This window comes from Protopterus annectens, chromosome 3.part0 (assembly GCF_019279795.1).
Source record: "Protopterus annectens isolate FY-2018-M chromosome 3.part0, PAN1.0, whole genome shotgun sequence".
Lineage (NCBI taxonomy): Eukaryota > Metazoa > Chordata > Ceratodontiformes > Protopteridae > Protopterus > Protopterus annectens.
In genome coordinates, this window is record NC_056731.1 from 97,321,335 (window position 1) to 97,343,875 (window position 22,541).

The 22,541-nt window shown below is 40.9% G+C and overlaps 1 protein-coding gene across 8 annotated transcripts in view; it reads right to left on the minus strand.

Annotated features, from left to right (window-relative positions):
- The window catches only part of LOC122796266 (phosphofructokinase, platelet), a 987,903-nt gene that overhangs the window by 268,120 nt on the left and 697,242 nt on the right, over nucleotides 1-22,541 (minus strand). For all 8 annotated transcript variants that reach the window (XM_044064600.1, XM_044064606.1, XM_044064604.1 and 5 more), the window contains one exon: nucleotides 1,150-1,237. In XM_044064600.1, coding sequence (XP_043920535.1) covers nucleotides 1,150-1,237 — 88 coding nt within the window. The remainder of the gene's footprint in view (nucleotides 1-1,149; nucleotides 1,238-22,541) is intronic.

Here is a 22,541-nt window from a genome sequence, read left to right on the forward strand (position 1 = left end):
GCACTCAGATTGACAGTAATCTGAACTTTAACCACCATGTGTCCATAGTGGTTAGGAAATCCTTATATGTGGCTCAGCTTATAAGTAAGGGTATGGCATCCAGATCTAAGGATATCATAGTACCACTGTTCTCAGCATTCATCAGACCAATAATCAAGTACAATGTACCCTTTGGCATGTACCTCACTATGCACCTGCAAGAGTTGGAGAGTCCTCAGAGGTTTCTCACCAAAGAAATTCAGGGTATAGCCAACATGCCATATGAGGACAGATTAAAAGTCCTCACCAAAGAAATTCAGGGTATAGCCAACATGCCATATGAGGACAGATTAAAAGTCCTATCAGTGTATTCCGTTTCCTACCGATTACTGAGGGGTAATCTATGTCTGACCTACAAGGAGTCTCTGACACAACCCTGATGAAAATGTTGCATATTTCCAAAATTAACTGTGTGAAGGTTACCCAGTCCAAAGATCTAAACTTGATCTCTGACGAGAAGAGATTATGCTGGAGATACCGATATGTAACCCAGAGATTGCCCCTCCTTCTCTAATAAGCTTCATATTCACGTGAAGCAGAGCCCTTTTCTGACCATCTTCAAGCGCAATCCACATCGATTAATGGGGAAATCATAAATTCACTCCTGTGGTGGTGCACATGGCCCCTATGCAAACAGGCGGTTTGTAAAAATAGTCAAAATCCAGCTTGATGACTCTTGTTACCTTTCCCCTAGGGATAGAAAATTGGGTAAAACTGGCTAGCCCTGTAAGGGCTCTTGAACCATTAGCTTAGTAATCTCCTATGAACCTATATGGCTGCTAACACGTAAGCATTATAAAAAGAACTAATAGCAAATATGGAGCACCTGGTCCACCAATCTATCCATTCCGTTACATAGACAAGATACATATTCTTCTTAACCGTTAGCTTACTTTTTTCCTATTCCTCATAAGAAATATCTTAGGTATGACCTGTTCCTGACACTACTACCAAAGAAGAACTTGTGTTATATAATGGAATTGCAAGGAATTCTGCCATCATACTACCCACAGATGACAGGCATTTTATATGTCTGGATTTGACAAAGAAAACAAAAACATCTGTTCAGATTACAGGTCTCTCATTTACATAAGTAGCTACACAAAGTACCTCAAATCCACCAATGACCAGCAGAGCATTGATATTATAAGCACGCATCTGATCAGCAATCTTTTCTAGATTCTTTGCAGGCAGAGTTCTGAAAAAACATTAAAAGCATAAAGAAGTTAAAAATACTATGATAAGTTGTAACAAAAAGCAGCAAATTACTATTTAAGAATTACGTTCCTGGGGAGGTTATGGCTTTGGGAAAGTTAATGCAGATATTTTTCTCACCACATGGAATATTTTACCATATCTCAAGAACTGTAGTTCTTATAATAAAATGCAAATATATAAAATACAAATACAAACTTTTTACACTAGAAGTAGAAAAAAGTCTTGATGATGGTGCCAGAAACCACATCTACCCATGTTAAGAGCAAAACCTTTCAATCAAATAAACAAATTCATGACTTAACATCCAATTACTAAACAGTCCAATCTCCAATATGAAGTCTGTTCAGTCTTCTACAGGCAAATGCAGATGTTATCTTAACTAGTTTCTATTAAGATAAAGCGTTCCAAACTAGTGAGACATCCTCTAAAAAAAATAACATTTTTAAACCTTTTTCTGACTAATGCGTGGAACCTAACCACAATCAGATGTCACTGTTCACAGCTCCCAAATTCAAGTTAACTTTGAAAGAGTAGAAAATCCTTCAGTCTTCTTTCATTGTATTCCTGACTAGTTATGTACCACTGGGCCTCTAGCCGTTCTCAAGAAAGAGCTTTTACACTGATTAAGGAAATCTGAGTTGGACACTGGCAAGGATCTTCCCGATTTTTTACAGTTGGAGCTGCTAAGCTCCTAAGAAACACTGGATGAGAACATCACTGTGAAGTCAGTGGACAGAACTTGCAGTGATAGAAAACAGGCAGCAATGATTTTGCTGATACAAATTTGGTAGAAGAATAAACTCCACAGAACTTTGGAATGGGTGTCCTTAAGGACTACGTACTAATTCTCTTGCTACAGCAGTATATGAGACCAGAGTAATGGATGAAAACAAATCTTGTACTAATAATGTAGCAAGTGCTGACTGAAACGTCAATCAAGACAGCTTCAGCACATATGGTACTACTCTGTGAATCTCAAAAATCCAGATAATGGAATTCTGTAGTAAATCAGCTTAAAGAATCAATAGGAACATGACACCTGTTTCCTGGGTGAAGCAGAGCTTCCACTACCATAGTTGTCCTCCCAACGTACCTGCTACTTTTTCTTTTCTCTAAGTTAATGCAACACACAAGTCATGAAAATCATCAAGGACTTTTCTGAGTAGCATGTTACCCTTTTCTCAGCCTGCGAAAAAGGTACAAATTTAAAAAGGAGAATGGGGGGAAACAAGAAGGGGGAAATGAATGTCTGAAAAAGCCCTGCTACAGTCAAAATGATAATGAAAAGACAGACTAGAGCCAGAAATCCAAATATTAACTGGAGAAAAAATGAAAATCCATTAGAGAACTGGGAAAAGGAAATGTATAGTCAGCCAATAACAATACTGGAGAAAGTACACAGCTGGAAGCAACCTACGGAGTGATGTTTATAAGACTTCAGAAGAGTATGTCAGGATTATTGATTTGAGCCAGCTCCATGGTGAAGAGGGATAAAGCTGTAGGTGACACCAGTTTGATTAGCAGCTCAGTTGTCTGTAACAGCTGTCTGGGGAGGATGCGAGCAATTGGCAACTCTTGGTTTTTTTCTTCCTGGGGGGAAGGAAACAACTAGTTTGCCCCACAGGTGATACTTGGTGGGAGCACAGGTGTACATCTAGTGGTGTTCACAGCTATACGAGCCCACAGAGCTATAGTGCAGTCAAACTATAAAGCCAAGGGGGAACTGGTAGGCAAGATCATGTTTTCACTTGGTGGGGGGGGGGGGCAGTATGCCACATTCCTGATCAGCAAGCTTCCTAACATATAACTCTTGCCAAATGGGGTTCCTAGGCAGGAAAGAATGGACTGTAAGTTTCTTGACTAGTATTACCAGACTCCTGTTCCATCAAAAAAATGGGCCAAATCAAAAACAGATGAGTCAAGTACTTGGGGGGGGGGGATTTCAGGAGTTGCAACACTGATGTGGGCTGCCTTATACTCCCACAGTTTTTGGCCAAGCTGCAGTCCAACAGTTTATTTTTTAACTTGAATAAGAAAGTTTCTTGACTTTAGCTTCAACATAATCTTTTTTTAATGGCATTTTAGGGGAAACTAAACAGTAGTAGTTTACAATAGCTTTGATTTACTTTCCTTGTATCACTCTATTACCTAAAATGCACCCTATCACAAGCACAAAATCCAAAACTGCAGGTCTCAAAATTAAAAATTTAAATTGTGATTCATACCACATTTCAAGACTCAGTGCTACATGGATATGCAGTCACCCCTGCACCCCTAAAGGTGGGGGCTGCACAGCAAACCCAGCACCTTATATGGCTGCACAACCACACCACTCCTCATATATAATATACTAACTCAGAAATCACTGTACCTTAGAGAAGTAGATATACTTCTAGGGTCATACTTAGTTACTAAGCATGTTGTCCAGGAGACCATTAAGAAGCCTAGTCAAGTCTCCCAGTAGACTTAGAGCACTGTGTAGGTAAGTCATTCGCTCATAGTCCCACAGCATGCAAATTAAAAATTAGGGACTCAAACCCTGAACTACAGGAAGCAGCTCATTAACAGCTGTAACCCTTAAAGCTCCGTGCCAACTGTCTGACACTGATGCATCACAACCTCAGATTTAAAAAAAAATATTCACAGTTCAAGTTCCACTTTTCCAGTGATCACAATTACAGTCCACGGAATTTCAACAGATACTTATCTCACATGGCATGTGAACGTAATGTGTGGGAACAATGACATACAGCTATGAAATACCACACAACAGTTAAAGACCCGGATATTATGGAACCTAACTCTGAGTACATTGACTTGGGAATAGAAACTTAAAATTACATGGTGTAAATGGAAGACGTAGCATCCTTAAATACTATGCATTAAAGGATGGACAGTGCACTGGTTGCCCAATTGTCACAGGTGTAGACATGGAGTTTTGTATGCACTGGTAAAAAGGCTTCCAAGGTGGCAGACTGCTGGCGAACAAGTTGATTAGAGCTCTCACTGTGTGAAAATGAAGAAATACAGTAACTATACTGCCTAGATGTTATCTAAGAGGAAATTTGGAGAAAGTAAAGGAATATTAACCAGCAAAGAATAAAAAGCTCTGGCTAGGAAGAATCCTGTACTTGTTCAGCAAAGAACAGTTCAAGATTCAGCTTTAGTACAGGAGATGGCTTCCAGTAATTTAGAGGAAAACAGGAGTTTAAAGTGAGAGAGTCACTAGAAGAATATAAAAAGTCAAATGACAAAAGACTGGAGGAAAAAAGTACAGTTGTGTACACTTACCATAAATGTAGATGTTTGAGTGTATTCACTGTTGGAGTCTTTACATTTGGGTTATCTGCCTGAAGGTAGCCCTCAGCTGGCCTGAATACCAGAGTCTTGGATCCCTGCATCGGATGCAGTCTCCTCTTCCATGACATCAGGTCGTCAGGGGTATAAAACATGCAGTCGATGCCATTACATTAGTTTTTCTTGCCCCAGATGTCAGGTGTCCCCATAATGGGAAGCAATTATGTTATGTTACACCTGTGACAAAAAGCAAATACACCAGAAAGCTCAAATACTCCAAAACAAGAAGGAAAGGTAGAGCCCAGAGAAGTCAGGGGGGGCTGGAGGGAGGGTAACCCTGACTGCAACAGTGAATACACTCGAACATCTACATTTATGGTAAGTGTACACAACTGTAGTATGTTCTTCATGTTTTACTGTTGCAGTCATTACATTTGGGTTGATTCAAAAAGCTAAGGAAGGGAGGAGGAAGTTAGAGAGCATTAGGGCCAGTTATTAAGCCCTGCAAAACTGCAGTGGCAAAACCAGGTCTGGATTTAGAAAAAAAAACAGGCATGTGGTAATGCTTGGTGAAGGTATGTACAGAGCTCAAGGTAGCAGGTTCTAAGATGTCCTTGGTAGGGACTCCTCTGAGAAAGGCTGTAGAAGTAGATGTAGCCCTGGTGGAATGTGATCTAATCCCCTGTGGTGTAGGTTTTCCATGGTGCTTATAGCAGAAATGAATACAATGGGCTATCCATTTAGAGATGGTTTGCTTTGAAATGGCCTTCCCCTATGCCCCTCCAGCAAAGCCAACTAGCAGCTGTTCAGAATTTCTGAGAGGCTTGGTCCTCTCCAAATAAAATCTAAGTTGTCTGTGCACGTCCAAATAGTGCAGTATTCTCTCTCCTTTGTTTTGTGGATTTGGGAAAAAAGTAGGCAAATGAATGGACTGATTTAGGGCCACACTAGACATCACCTTGGGCATAAAGAAAAGATTGGTCCTGAGGGAAACCCTGTCTGCATGGAAGATAATGAAGGGCTCCACTGCCATAAGGGCCTGTAATTCAGACACTCTTCTAGCTTAAGTGATGACTAGAAGGAAGGCGTTTTTCCAAGAAAGGAATTTCAACTCTGCAGCTGCAGCTGGTTCAAAACCAGGGAGAGTGAGCTTTTCCAATACAAATTTAAGATCCCAGGCTGGAGTAGGGGCTCGCCTGGGGGGGGGGGGTCTTAAATTTTATGCCCCTCTGAGGGATTGCTTTAACAGTGGGTGAGAGAAGAGGGGTGGTTTAGTATTATAATTTTCTGAAAAGGCAGAGGCATGAATTTTGATAGACAAGAAGGATAGGCCCTTGTGGAGCATTTCTGTTAAATACTGAAGGATACGAGGCAAGCTGGGCACCATAGTGCCCATCCCCGGAGTCTGGCATCAGGAACAGTATCTTTTCCACTTTTCAGCATAGGATTTTCTAGTACTAGGTCTCCTTGCTTCCAGAATGACATCTAGCACCTGCTTACTGAAAGATGCTATTGGAGAGCTCAAGGAATTAGACAGGCTGCAAGGTTCAGGGTTTGAAGCTGAGGGTGCAGAATTTGGTCCGCCTGCTGGGACAGCAGGGAAGGTGTCTGAGGTAGGTGCCATGGATCCGGCAGTATCATACTGCGCAAGAGAGGGTACCAGTGCTGGCGAGGCCAGTCTGGTGCAATCAGCATTGTCCTTGGTTTGTCCTATTTGATCTTTAGCAGAACCTTCGAGAGGAGAGGCAGAGGGGGAAAGGCATAAACTGAGAGGCTTTCCCAGGTAAAGGACAGAGCATCCGATTTCCAAGCTTGACTGTGGGGAGTCCTTGTGCAGAATTTGTCCAACTGGCAGTTCTGAGGGGAGGCAAACAGGTCTATCTCTGGAGTCCCCCATTTTTCCTGAAGAGGTTGAATATCCTTGGTTCCAGTTTCCATTCATATGAGTCCATGAGATTTCTGCTTAGGTCATCTGCCAGAGAATTTAGCTTGCCTGTCAAGAATTGAGCTTGTAGGTGCACTTGGTAGCTCAGGGCCGTGTTCCACAGAGCCACGGCTAGTCTGCAGAGAGGGTACGACTGGGTTCCCCCCCCCTGCTTGTTTATGTACCACATAACTGTGGTATTGTCTGTCTTCACCAATAATTGTCCTGGAAGGATATGGTCTTTGAAGGCTGTCAGGGAATTCTGTACAGCTAACATTTTTTTTTGGTTGATACACAGGTGCATCTGACTCTGGTTCCATTTGCCCTGAATGCATCGCCCTACAAATTGAGCCCCCCATGCATAGTCTGATGCATCTGTAGTCAGGGTTTGGGCGGCAGGGGGTAGATTGAAAAGGAGCCCCTTGTTTAGGTGGCAGGCCTCTGCCCACCAAAGGAACTCTGTCTTTATACAAGGAATGATAAGAATCATTGTCTCCAGGTCCTGAGAATGTTTACACCATAGGCTTTTTAGATACCACTGTAGTTTCCTCATATGCAGTCTTGCATATGGAATTAGTAGAATGCAAAAGGCCATGAACACCAGGGTTTGCAAGATTTTCCTTGCAAATAGCTGGGTCTTTGTGGCCAGTAGTCTGAAGTAAGCTGTCAAATACACTTGTTTCTCTGGCGTGAGGTAAGCCATATGGGAAGTTGTGTTCAAGCTTGCTCCCAGGAATACAATTTGTTGTCAGGATACTAGATGAGATTTATTTTCGTTTAAGGTGTACCCCAGCAAGCTTAAAAGTTTAATTACAAATGCCAGAGGTTATAATAGCATGTCCAGGCTTTCTGCCTGAATTAGACAATCGTCCAGTTATGGGTATATTTGAATGTTTCTCTGCCTGCAAAATGCAATGGCTCGAGCTAGACACATTGTGAATACCCTGGGCGTAGTAGATAAGCCAAAGGGAAGTGCAGAGAACTGATAGTGCATGGAGCCTGCTCTGAAGTGTAGGTATTTCCTGCAAGATTCCCTTATTAGAATGTGCTGGTAGGCTTCCTTTAATTCTAAGGTTGCCAACCAGGCATCTTTGCCTAGCAGAGGAAGCAGATGTTGAAGTGTTAGCATTTTGAATTTTGGGATTACCAAAAAGGTGTTTAGAATAGAGATGTCCAGGAGAGGATGCCAGGAGCTGTCTTTTCTGGGTACCAGGAAGCGTCCGGAGTAAAATCCTTGTCACCTTTCTTCTGCTGGGACAGGTTGAATAGCCCTGATACTTAGAAGAGAGAGAACCTGCTGTTGAGCCTCTGCCCACTGATTTGAGGGTAGGTCTGGCCAACCGTTTGGGGTTGGTAAGGTGTGGAAGTGGAATCTGTATCCTTGGAAGACAATTTAAAACCCATTTGTCCTGGGTAATGAGTTCCCAGTTTTTTGCATGCAGGGCAATCTTTCCCCCTAAGGGAGCAGGCAGTTGAGCAGGGCTTGGAAGGGTTAACTCATTAACCCCGAGTACCTTCTCATGGCGCCTCTATGCTTAACACCGAGCGCGCCATGAGAAGACAGTAATTTGAAGCTGTTACCCCCGAGTGCCTTCCACAAACGTAAGAAACTGGCATCCAGATTTGTAGCTGAACCTAATGTAAAACACGCTGAAATGGTAACTGAATGTGTAAATTACCTTATATAGTTACTATTCAGCATGTTTTTACATTAAGTTCGCATTAAAAATATTTTAGAAAATCCTGTTTAAAAGGTTTTGATAAATCAAGTGGTGGCAGCCAATCGGATTCTTGTAATCCAAGCTACCACTTGCGTCACACCCCCACCAGTAACAGCACATATGAAAGCTGAAAGTTGCTCTGTCCAAAATTACTGTTACATTCCTAGGGCCTCGTTGTTACAGAAGTCTTGTACATAAATGTGTAGGTCTTTTGAATGGAAATCTTGAAAGGTAAATGCTGTACAACTGCAAGAGAGATCTTCCGTACATCAAGGTAAGTGCTCATTGTAGAGAATTGAGCCCTGTAATAGCTGTAAAAAAAGTTTAAGTCAAGTCTGTTTAGGGTGATGTGATTTATTGCTTTCTTGTTAATGTTCGTGGCAGAAAAAATGGACTGCAGGCTGTTGCTACGTTATTGTAGGACTTTTGGCTTGTTAGTTTCAACTGCGTTTATTTAGTGGACACCTGGGTTCTAGCCAATTGATTTTTATTAGTTATAACTGACTCCCATTATGCTGCATTAAGCAGCGCCGGTGCGAGCGTTCGTTTGGGGTTTATCATGTGTATTATAGATTTTTATTAGTTATAACTGACTCTCGTTATGCTGTAATAAGCAGCGCCGGTGCGAGCGTTCGTTTGGGGTTTATCGTGTGTGTTATAGATTTTTATTAGTTATAACTGACTCTCGTTATGCTGTAATAAGCAGCGCCGGTGCAAGCGTTCGTTTGGGGTTTATCGTGTGTGTTATAGATTTTTATTAGTTATAACTGACTCTCGTTATGCTGTAATAAGCAGCGCCAGTGCGAGCGTTCGTTGGGGGTTTATCATGTGTATTATAGATTTTTATTCCCTGATAATAAAGAGAAAAAAGAGATTATGCAATTATATTCAAATGTGCGGTTATGTAAACTGCTGCTCTTTACATTTTTTCCCCTAAATAATCAGAAGTCATTCCCATGGTCTTTTATCTGTTATTAATGTTATAAGTCTAGCGATTTGAGTAAATAAAGATTGTAGTGGTGTAAAGCTATATAGTTTAAATGTCGATATATCTTTAAGTTTTCATTTACATATAACTTATGAGACTCCATTAAAAGTGGTTTACGGTATTATACTTTCTTGCAGTAGATAATGTTTTTTTTCTATATCAAGTCCTACATAATTGTATAGGACTATATTATTAGTTTTGAAGTCTATAAGATATTATTTGTGGTTCCATTTTGCTATACATTTAGGTTTATATACATTTGAATCAATATGCCTGCATGGCTTATATATACACAGTTGCGTTTCCTATAGTAGGCATGTATGCTCGTATTCGTGAGTTATTACGTTAGATTCATGCCTCTCACATATATGATTTATATTTATACATTAGATTAATTTTTGATTGCATATTGCTACCTATGGTATCTATAACAGCGTTCACGTCTTGTAGATATGACCAGATTAAGCATACATTTTTATTGTTTACCTATTGTAATAGGATTTATCTTTTATGGTTGCAATTTATATTAGGTTGTAAACATGTAGTATTTTAGCTGCATAACACTTGAGCCTTCAAGAAATTAGTTGATACGAGGCATGCCTATAGACACGCCTCACGCTTGCAACACCTAGCGTTTTATGCCTTTATTTATAATCAGGTCTATATCCAGTATAAGTAACTGGAGTTAACATTTATTAAATTACAAAGAGCAACATATATATACATTCTCTTAGGTTTCAACACATTGTTTAACGATAAGGAGAGATGTGTCTAAGAAATATTTACTGCACAACAACGCTGCGTTATAATGGCTGCTGCTTTCATTTACTTGTAATGCAGTTATGCATTCAGCAACAACCATATTATGAGGAGTAAATATTAATATATTAAGGATATAATTGAGTGATCTGCAGTGATATGCATGTTTGGAAATACCTCCAGGACAAACAGGCTACTTACAGTTAACAGTAATAGCTTAAAGTAATGGCTGTTTTATTTGTGTGGGTTTGGGATAGTGACTGTGATGAACGCAGACACATGTAGGGTGCATGTCTCTTAACATATTCAGCCTGAAGATTGATTTATACTCTGTACAGCATTTTTTTTATAAATGTGTCACTAAGAGTGTTTTCTTTTAGAGTATCTTGGAAAGCATACATGTTTAAACTTGGGGCTTCAAAAATAATTTTTGTGTTGCCCTATTTTGATTTTTATTGTGTATATAAATATGAATTTGATAGCTATGGTATTGTGAATCAAATCAAAAGTGTATGAATATTTGTAGGTTGTGTGTGTTTTATGGCCTTAGAATTAAATCTGCCTGTGCTCACTTTTCTTTGCTGGTGTCAAATGGGAATCCTAAGTCACTTTTATTGACTGTATTTGTCTATCCAGTTCTCTCTGCCCAGTTTTCTTCAGTTTGGCTTGGCAGGTTCGCCTGTCCAAGGGATTTTCTTTTTTGCTTGAATGACTATTTGAATGCACTTTGAGTACTGTGAAAACTTTTTTTTTTCCTCGTTCTCCTAACATACTGGATATAGATAAACATAATCTGCATTTTTCTCAGTGTTTAGTGAGTTAGCCATTGTAGACAGCTGGTGCAACTTTAAAGTGGCAGTATTGAAGTAAGAAGTATTCTTTCCTGTTTTGGATGAAATGATCTGTTTTGATCTTTTACCTCTTGTATTTGTGTATAAGTATGAGCTTCCAGCCTGAAGGGCAGTAGAGTACCATCACTGCTTCGTTTTTGGATGAAGTTGGCAAGAGTTTTGCCTTAAAGTGTTGCTATTATATGGCATTGAAGCTAACACATGCTTGGTATTTATATGCACACACAGATCTTGGAAATTCTTAAAGGTACAACACACCTGTTATTCTACAGTACGTGTTAGGAAACACTGGGGAAAAAAAAAAGATGAATGTGCTACATGGAGAAGAGCTTCTAGGTGGTATTTCGGGAATGTGTAAAAGGATTGTGGCAGTTCTAAAAGTGCACTGGAGTCTGAAATATTTTTCACTGGGATAATTCTCTTAGAAATGTGGATGGTCTCCCTGCACTTTGACAGTGTGCATACTTTTGTGAAAAGTAACTGTTAGACCACGTGAAAAAAATGTTTGGTTTAAGATTTCTGGTTGTGTGGCATCATGGGCATGTCTTTAGTTGAATATTTCTGAAACCTTTCCAAGTGGAAGCAAATAAACATAATGTTGAAGAGATAGATGACCGTGACTGTAAAACAATTCTAACAGCACAGTACTGGTCAAAGGTAACTGCATGCAGCTGTATCAGTGGCACAGAATCATAAATACCTGACTGCAGCCTATTCATCCCAAGTTCATGTAATGGTTTTGGGTGGGATAAGAGGCTTGGTTAATGGTTTTAGGTGGGATAAGAGGCTTGGTTAATGGTTTTGTGTGGAATAAGAGGCTTGGTTAATGGTTTTGGGTGGGATAAGAGGCTTGGTTAATGGCTTTGGGTGGGATAAGAGGCTTGGTTAATGGCTTTGGGTGGGATAAGAGGCTTGGTTAATGGCTTTGGGTGGGATAAGAGGCTTGGTTAATGGCTTTGGGTGGGATAAGAGGCTTGGTTAATGGTTTTTGGGTGGGATAAGAGGCTTGGTTAATGGCTTTGGGTGGGATAAGAGGCTTGGTGAGATGTATTTTATTGCTGAGTTTAGGTGTTATTACTTGCGGACATGAATGTGGGAGGCAGCTGCTGATCCTTTTTTCCCCTACTACACCCTATAACTCAACAGGGCACTGCCTGTACTCCAACTTTGGTGTAAAATATGGTATAATCAACCCTTAGATATCTGATCCCAGACCTCTCCCCACTTTTTAGACCCATCTACACAGTACCTCAATAAAATGGCTACATCCTAATAACTCTGCAGGCGACTGCCTGCTCTCAAACTCTGTTGGAAAAATAACTAGACTTACTCTGTTTTCCTTTTTTCTTTACTTTTCTTCTTCCCTATTTTTTCTCTCTACACCCCTTTCAGCTTTTCTTTACCTCTCATTATACTTCAGCATTCCTCTTATAAAATTTATGTTTTGATTTTTTGTATTGTAATGATTATTGTGAAGCTCATCACGTAGGTTGTAGTTTATGTATTTTTTGGTTCTAAGATTGTAATTTGCAATTTCCTGAAAAAAGAAATATATATATATATATATATATATATATATATATATATATATATATATATATATATATATATACACACACATACTAGTTGTTTACTGTTAGTTTTATATTTTTTATTACTTCTCTTGTAACACCTTCCATGTAATACTCATTGGAGCTTTTCTCCACGGGCCTCTACTGAAAATGGACATATATCCAGATAGACTAGCCCAGTCAACAAATGTAAAATAAAACAAATAAATAAAATAAATGTGTTTCTCAAATGGTATGAGCCATGTTCCAATGAGATGATTTTTATTTCTTCATAGGTTCATACTAGGCTATCTGCCCGAGGGCATTTACAAGCCTAGCCCATCGTTTTGTGGCTTACGCCACCCCTTTAGTATGGGGAACTATCCCCATTATTTTGCTGTGCCTCTGTCGAGCAGTGACACTGAGGTAATCCCTGGGGTATATCTGCGATCTCCCATCCATTGGTCAAGATTTCTCTTGAACAAGGCCAGCGAGGTGCTCTGCCTCACATGTACCGGGATTTTGTTCCACAGCATAGGGAGTCTTTGGGTGATGAATCTATCCCTCCTGCACGTCCTATTAATAGCCGTGTCGAGGTTTAAGTCTCCCGCCCTTGTGGCTCTGATGGATCTAGATTTTTTGAGGTGAAGCATATTCATCAAATCTGACATGGCCTTGTATGTTAGGCAAAGGTCACCTCTGAGCAGCGTGCGACTGAATAGAGCTGGAGTTCTTTCAGTCGGGCAGCATAAGACAGATTTTTGAGACCCATTATCCTTTTGATGAGGAAGATTTGTGGCCTCTCCAGCTGCTGCAAGTGTCGGGTCAGATACATTCCGAATGGGGCATTGTACTCAATCATTGGTCTGATGAGTGATGAGTAAAGGGAGACTATGACCTCCCTTGATCTAGATGAGAATCCCTTCATGATAAGGTGGGCAATGTAGAAGGTCTTCCTAACTACTTTAGCTACATGGGTGTCGAATGACAGACTACTATCAACCTGGGTCCCCAGGTCCCTGATAACTTCTTCTGTGGTCAGTGGATTGCCACCTATTTGGTAGCTAGGGGTAACCTTGTTTTTCCGAAGGGTATGACTATGCATTTTTTGGCATTTAACTTTAGTCCGTGGCTCTGGCACCAGTTATCTGTTTCTGTGAGACCCTTCTGAAGGATATCTGTGTCAGATGTGTTTTCTACTATGGCGCCCAGTTTGCAGTCATCTGCAAACTTTGTCAGCCATAACCCTCCTGTGTTTGCTTGTACTTCAGAAAAGTAGATGCCAAACAAGAGTGGGCCCAGGACTGAGCCCTGTGGGACACCACTTGTGACAGGCTTCGAGTCTGACATGGCGCCAGCAACTCTGACCCTGTGGGTTCTGTCACTCAGCCAGTTTGCAACCCATCTTGTGATGTATGGGTTAACATTTAAGCTGATGAGTTTTTCAATGATACCCGAGTGGGGTATTGTATCGAAGGTTTTAGCCAGATCGAGGTAGGCTGTATGGACTGCCTTTCCCTCATCAATGGCTTTGGTGACTGTTTCGAAAAAGATTGTGGTTGGTGACGGATACTGGTGAATTATAATGACAGATGTCAGAGTGGCCTTTTATGGCTGAGATGTTCTGAAATGGATAGTTTTGTCATTACTGGTTCATAAGTTTGATTTATTGCTTACAGGGAATGTAATCTAATATAATCAGCAAGATGTGTATAGTTTAGGTGACAGGAAGGGCTCAAGGATATAAATATTATATACATTTTATTGCTGTTTTGCAGTAGTTCTAGCATTTATCAACTCAGTATGTAGGGCAATATTTCTGATTTTTTTGTATTTGTGCATTTACAGACACAACAGTATGCTACAACATTACAGTATTGAGCATGTAGTCAAAATATATTTGGGTGGGATAAGAGGCTTAGTGAGATGTATTTTATTGCTGATTTTAGGTGTTATGACTGGCAGACTAGTACCAGCATAGAGCTACCATATATTTTGGGCAATATTCCTGGCTCTGTCACTGCTGTGTAAAATTTAGGTAGGAGGAATTGCTCAGTAATATGTAAGTGCTATACTATTTTTACTGAATTACTCCTGGTCTTCTCCTAACAAATGGTAATGAGTCTGTCACACCTGCACCAGGTAATATAATGAATGCATACTCAGCAGGTTAGGTGCAGTAATTATCACCTATGTCTGAGCATGCAGAACTGTGCATCAATGACATGCAGGTAATTATCACATTAACAATAAGTGCAGTTACAGTACAACACTGACTCATTACCACTTTTCAGGTAAAACTCTCAGCAGCTGTCACTGTTATTCACATAAGTAGAAGTCGTTATCACATTGATGAATGCCAAGCCATATTTGGGTTTTTGTCTATGTGCAGTCATTTCAAGCCACCACCCCCACCATGTTCTTTCTGTCATTTTTACAATTTGTTTGATAGACAGTAAAGTCCCCATTGTGGTTATATGCTTCATATTGTTTGTGAACTACTGCAATTGAACATTATATCACTGGGCTGCTTTCCTGGGTCAGTCTTGGTCTGCTCTCCATTCAGTCTCCCTCGCTTCAGGTTTGTTTTGGACTTATGGTTATGGAAATTGATTTTTTTCATAATTTGGTAAGTAACTTTGCAAGGGAGCATCTGAATGTGCTAAGTAATACCTAATTTTGAAAAGATTATTTATAGTTCTAACATGGTAAATGAATGGTGCCTGTATGTTGTACTCATAGGCAGATATCAAAGTTTTTTCGGACTTAGGTTATGGAAGTTATGATTTTTTTCATATTTTGGTAAATAACTTTGCAAGGGAGCATCTGAATGTGCTTAGTAATACCTCATTTTGAAGACAGTCTTCGTAGCTCCAACATGGTAAAAGAACTTTGCCTCTATGTTATACACATGTACAGATATCAAAGTTTGTTTGGGACTTGGGTTATGGAAATTATGATTTTTTTTTCATATTTTGGTAAATAACTTTGCAAGGGAGCATCTGAATGTGCTAAGTAATACCTCATTTTGAAAAGATTATTTATAGTTCTAACATGGTAAAAGAATGGTGCCTGTATGTTGCACTCATAGGCAGATATCAAAGTTTGTTTGGGACTTACGGTTATGGAAATTATGATTTTTTCATATTTTGGTAAATAACTTTGCAAGGGAGCATCTCATTGTATGAAGTAATACCTCATTTTGAAGACAGTGTTACTCCTTACAACATGGTAAAAGAATTGTGTCTAGGCACTGTACACACATACAAAGATCACAGTTTGTTTAGTCTTGTACGAATATGAAAATTACACATTTACAATACTTCTCATTATTATGCCCATATCTTTGCAAGGGAGCATGGTAATCGCACAAATGATGCATCATTTTGAAGCTGACATTCAGATGCACAACTTCTACACTGATATGTCAGTTCTGTCTGTTACAGGTGATGAGATATTATGCTTTGTTTATTTATCAATTATGAGAAATAATATATTAATCATATTTCTGTGAATATCTCATGAAAGGAGCGTCACACAGTAATGGTTAAGGTATCATTTTAAAGCTGACATTCATACTAACAAATTAAATTCAAATTGTATGGGTCTACATGGTACATAGACCAAGATATTGTGCTTTGCTTTTCCAAAAAGGTAAAAAATTTGCACAATATCAGCATTCCTTGCCAAATATTTAATAATGACTTTGATATGCACTATCAACATTTACACTGTTGGAAAGGTCAGTGTCTGCTGTACAACTTTTGCGTTTACATTTTTAGTGTAGCTCTTATAGTTAGAGAGTTATGAACATTTGTTTTCTGTATAGCATTACAAATGGATTTTCTAAAAATGAGCTCAGGCTGCTCTGTTGTTCCTATGGTGGAATTCAGCAGGCAGCTTTTCCTGAGCTGCTCTGGAGTGAATGAGTTAAGGTTAAGTCATTGTGACATTTTTCCATAGGGGGGTGTCTTACTACTTCCAGCTTTGGAAGTGGGTGCCCCCCCACTGCTTGGGCCTGTGTGTGCCTTGAGACTGTAGCCTAGGTGGTCTGTTGTTCCTGGGTTTGGACTGGGAAGGCCTGGAAAGGACAGATTCTTAGAAGGCCAATGCCTACTAAATCTGGGAGGCTGTACTTGCATGAAATCTTTAACCGTTTGCATAGATTTAGCCTTTTCCTCCATCTTTTTAAGGACTTCTTCTGCTTTGTTGCCAAACAGGCGGTCTTGGTTTAAGAGAGTATCCAGTAATTTAGCTTTAACATGATTTGGCAAGTTTTGCTCCCTAAGCCAAGCATGCCTTTCTAAGTATAGACCCAGTGACAGCAGCCCTGCAAGATGCTTCTACAGAGTCAAATCCACATTACAAAGTATGTTTACCAACTTGTTCAGCAGAATGCATTAAATCCTGTAATTCTTTATGTTCAGCACAGTCAGGAATCAACATCATTTTCTGTTCAAGTCGTCCCACAATATGCTGCTGATACTTTAACATATGAAACTGGCAGTTTAAGGCCCTAATGGCCAAAGTAGCAGAAGTGTATACCTTCTTACCCCATCTGTCCAAGGCCGTGGAATCTCTATCAGAGGGGGTAGGGTTTTTGGCAGTAGTAGCCTTAATTCCTTTAGGTTCTTGGGAAATGGTCCCTGGGTCCACAGTAGGATTCTTGAAGAAGGCCCTGTGAGAGTCAGGTACCTGTCAGGTTTTCTGGGAGCTGGAGGTAAAGTGTCTGGGTCCAGGCTGGATTCCAAGAAGGCATCATCTACAATGTCCAGAACAGGAGGGATAGCTAAAGGCCTGTGTTGAGGGAGGAGTAAGATTTCCCTAAGCCTCTTTTTGGAGTCGAGTAATCCTGGCTTTCCCAGCGGAAATGCTCCCTAAGAGTGTGCAAGGTTTCACCAAAAGAAAAATCTTCTGGAGGGGAAGCAGAGGGAATGGAATCCTCTGCATCAGAATCCTCATAGGTAGATAAGGGCAAATCCTGGTAATCAGAAGAAACAGAAATTTCAGAATCCTGATCAGAAGAATCAGAAGGAAAATCAGTTCTAGGTCTCTTAGAGGGGGAAGGCTGGCTTCCCCTAATTAAAGTAATAAGGTCTTCAGCCATTCTTACCATTTGTTTTTTAGGCATACGGGGCTGACCATGCAGTTTGGACGTCAGTTTTCTAGACGTGGGTTGAGTTTTAGGCCTTGAAGAAGAAGATGGCGTCGGTTTGAAATGCAAGTCTATAGGACTGAATACACCCTCAGAAGCCGGTGCATGCACAGCGGCTCCGAACCCATCCACGGTAGAGACATCTGCAGGTTCCATAGTCGAAGAAGCATCTCGTGGCATACTGGACTCCGAATGGATCTTAGCAGAGGCTTGCGAATCTGAAGTAGCGGGTATCAGGGGCTGCGAAAGTGCCTCACTGAGTACCGGCGAACTGGTGACTAGCTTAGCAAAAGCATCGTTGGCAGTTTTGGAACTATGCGGTCTGTCTCTGTCTTTATGTTTTTTCGGAATATCTGTAGTCGGATGGCTTACCGACGACATTCCTTTCCAAGCACCAAAATAATTTGCTGCAAAAATAGACCGACAACAAATAGTTCGGGGGTTGAATAAAAGCACAAAACCAACAGCAAGGGACGTCGTGGTCTGGGCCTAAGCAAGGAATGCAGTACGAATGAAAATCTTTATGAGGTATTTGCTTTCCACAGGTAAGACAATTGTTAACTTTTACTGACATCGGTTTAAGAGCAAGAAAAAGGATCCCTAATGGGGTACTTACCTTTTTTGAAGACTTCGGTTCTGAAACTCGAAAACGAAAATTTAAGGAGTCGGCTGACTGGCACTTGAACTGCTTCTGTTTTGGGCACCATGCAGCAAGAAAGACTGATGTAATGGTGTTGGCTGCATGTTTTATACCCCTAATGACCTGACGTCATGGAAGAGGAGATGGCATCCGATGCAGGGATCCAAGACTCTGGTATTCAGGCGGCTGAGAGCTACCTGCAGGCAGATAACCCAAATGTAATGACTGCAACAGTGAAACACGAAGAACATCAGCATTAAACAGCAATTTCAGATATATAGATAAAAATGAAGAAATCAGAGATCGAAATGAAGCAAAGACTTGCTGAACATGAGGCTTTTAAAAAAAAAAAAGTTGTATCAAAAAAAAAAAAAAGTAGGTACAAAAGAAAGCACATATAGAAAACAGCAGATTTTTTTTTTGTATAGCAGAGAATCTACAAGGAATGGACTGCATTCATTTTATGAAAGTACAGGCAAGAAACTCAACTGGTGTTCCACAGCAAGGCTGGTCAACTGAGAGGGCATATTATGTGTACGCACTAAATTTGGCCATGACAAAGCAGCTGAGACCTATATTAGAAAAGATGCAATCACACTAGTAGCAAGACAGAACTGTAGCACAAGAGAAAAGGATTAAAAACTGGGGGCAGCAGAATGTTTGTGGAAAACGATTGTTCACTGTCCATCAGGTAAAAAGAGACAAGTTTACCCCAACAATCAGAGAATGTTGATAGGCAGGTGTGAAATTCAAGCTGCTATAGCCATCTTTCTTCAGGATATTTTTTCCTGGAAAATCACAGCGAGTTTTGTTACGTAGGACCAGACTAAGGGGGAAATAAAGTTTAGCAAACAAAGGATGAGCCAGCAAACAGAAGGGGAATCTACTTCTCATTTTTCTGATAATAATAAAACCTATAGAGGGACTTTGCCAATGAAACGCATTCCATTGATCCAAAGGAAAATACCAGTGTCATAGAAAAGAACTGAATTTGACTAGAAGAATCAGGAATACCTTGGACTTAAACCAGAGACTGGCGATAGGAGATGGAGAGCATCAGGAAGAAGACCAGCAACTTTGTGAAATTAATGACTAAATTGGAGACTATAAAGCATCAATCCCATTAGATAGAGGAACAGACAAGTGAAATGTGGCTTTACAAGTATTAGTGGGTATGAAAGACTGGAATTTTGTTAACTGTGTTAAATTGGTAGGTGAACAGTAAAGCGTATGCACACTTTCATCAGTTAACCATGGCTCGAACACTTTTTGCTACGTGAAATGTACAAGAAACAGTATAACTAATATTTAAGTGTACACTATCAAGAAATTCAATGAAAATTAAAGTTTGAAACTGTGAAAAGTGAACAAGTTGTTCTCTGCACTCAGGTCACTCCACAACAAGTACAAATATGACTGTCATTGTCCATGATGGTGTGAACGACCTGAGACGTACCTCCCTGGACTACATGAAGAGAGACATGGAAGAGCTCTCTGATCTTGTAGCCCAGGCAGGTATGACCCTAGCCCTGAGTAGCATCCTGCCATTGCCCAGAATATGATACCGCAGTACAAGGACAAAATGATTGACTTCAACAATTAGCTAAGCTTCTGGTGTCATTCTAAGGGGATCCAGTATCTGTCTGCCTGGGACGACTTGGTCGACAGACCACGATGCTTTGCCAGAGATGGCCTGCACCTGTCACCCCTGGGATTCCAGATACTGGCTAAGGCACTTGCCACCCTTATAGTGCCTTTTTTAGGCAAGGTTCAAATGACAAATTCACCACAGGAACAGGCAAGCAAAAACTGAGGGTAATGCTACTCAATGCTAGAAGTCTAAATCTCAAAATGCACTCCCTCGAGGTACTCCTTAAAATGGAGAACATCGATATCTGTGTAGTGACGGAGACCTGGTTCAAGGCTCCAGAGTGCACCCCTGCACTACCAGGCTATAACTCATACCACACTTTTCGGCCATCTAACCTGGACCAGAACACCAAAGGGGGAGTTGTGTCCATATTTATTAAGGATATCCACACCGCCAGGCTAGTTGCTCAGCATAATGTATCCGAGGTTATCCAAGTACAGCTAACTCCGGGCAAAACTGCAATCCAAATTGTAGCTTGCTACAGATCCCCCACCATGCCGCAGGATTCCCACTCCTCTTTTCTTGATATACAGGAAAATATTAGGGTTCAACCAAACACCCTAATAATGGGCGATTTCAACTACCCCACCATTAACTGGGACTACTATTGTACCAACTGCTTCGCTCAACGCATTCTGGAATTCATAAATTTCAATTCCCCTGGATCTACATATCCAGACCCCCACCAGGGGCAACAACATCCTAGACTTAGTCATTACCAACATGAGTGACTGGTGTTCCACACCTGAAGTTAACTCCTCAGTGGTCAGATCCGACCATAAGCTAATCACCCTAGCTATCCACATCCCACCCCCACCCCTCATTAAGGAAACCATGGTAAAAAAATATCTCCAAAGCCAACTTCATGCTTAAGACAGAACTGGCGAACTTCATGACACCCTTGCAGATGGACAATACAGTTATGACTGTTGAATGCTACACAAATGCACTCTATAAGCACTTACACGAGTGCATGGATCATGCTTTCCTGAACAGAACCAAGACGCTAGCCTCCAAAAAAAGGAAGCCAATCTGGTGGTCCCCTGCCATAAACAAACTGTACAACAGAAGGAAGAAACTGTTGCAAAAGAGAGTAAAATCCCATGAGTGGAGGACCTCCCTGGTCAGCCTCAGTAGGAAGCTAAGATCACTTAAAAAATCCTCCAAAGCTAACTATGAAAACAAAATCACCACTCATTCTAAGGACAGCCACAAAGCATTCTATAGCTATGTCAGGAACCTCAATGGCAACACCCAGATCTGCTCTGAGTTACAGCACAACGGCACGAAAATTACAGAACCAACTGATATTGCCAACATCCCCCCCTCTCACCCCCTAAAGGGCCCATATCTATACTGGAAGAATGCAGAGTCCCTGTAATCACAATTACGCAGGTAAAAGTGGACATCTCAGGCTGCGTTTCACATGAACTACAGAACGAACTGGCTCCCCACCTAAGCACCATGTTCAATCATAGCCTCACATCAGGCTTTGTGCCCACTGAATGGTGCACAGCAAAAGTTATCCCACTCAACAAAGGGGGAGCCACCACTGATCCAGAGAACTATCTCCCTATTAGCCTGACAAGCCTGGTCTGTAAGGGCATGGAACATTATCAGCATGAAACTCATAAACAAAGACATTGGAAACCTGCATAATCTGGACCCCATCCAGTTCGGGTTTGTGAAAGGCCGATCATGCCTCCTGAACCTGATTGACTTATTTGAGGCAGTCACCAAAGCTGTAGACAGGGGTAAGGTGGTTCACACAGCCAATCTTGACCTCACCAAGGTTTTCAACACCATCCCCCATCCTGGAATTATAAACTCACTAAACTAGGTATAAATCCTTACGTCACAAGACTGGTTGCCAACTGGCTCACTGACAGAACCCACACTGTAAAAGCTGCAAATTCCAAATCTGACTTCAAACCAGTGACAAGTGTAGTACCACAGGGTTTAGTCCTGGGACCTCTCCTGTTTGGTATCTACTTCTCTGAAGTACAGGCTAACACAGAAGGCCTTTGGCAAACGGAGTTTGCAGATGACTGCAAACTAGGAGCCATAGTCGAGTCCCCAAATGATGTGGACATCCTACAGAAGGGCCTCACTGAGATAAATGCCTGGTGTCAGAGCCATGGCCTCAAGCTCAGTGCCAAAAAGTGCATTGTCATCCCGTTTGGTAAAAACTCTGTACCCATGAACTACTACATAGGTGGCAGTCTACTTAATGCCGAATGTGTGATGAGACCTTGGGACCCAGGTGGACAGTAGTCTCTCCTTTGATAATCACATCACCACAGTAGTCCGGAAATCCTTCTACATGGCACACCTCATCACAAAAGGGTTCTCATCCAGGAAAAGAGAGGTCATTGTTCCCCCTCTACTCGACACTCATTAGACCCATTATAGAGTACAACACCCCTTTTGGAATGTACCTCACAAGACATCTGCAGCAGCTGGAAAGGCCACAGGAGTACCTCACAAAGAGGATTACTAGCCTCAAACATATGCCCTACACTGACCATCTCAATAAACTCCAGCTTTACTCCGTAGCATATCGCCTACTCAGAGGAGATCTCTGCCTAACATATAAAGCTATGTCAATCCCAGAGATATTGGACATGTTGCACCTAATGAAATCCCAATCCCTCAAAGCTACACACTCTAGGGACCTCAACCTTGTCATCACAATAAACAGGACATGCTGGTGGGATAGATTCCTGTCCCAGAGACTTCCCATACTCT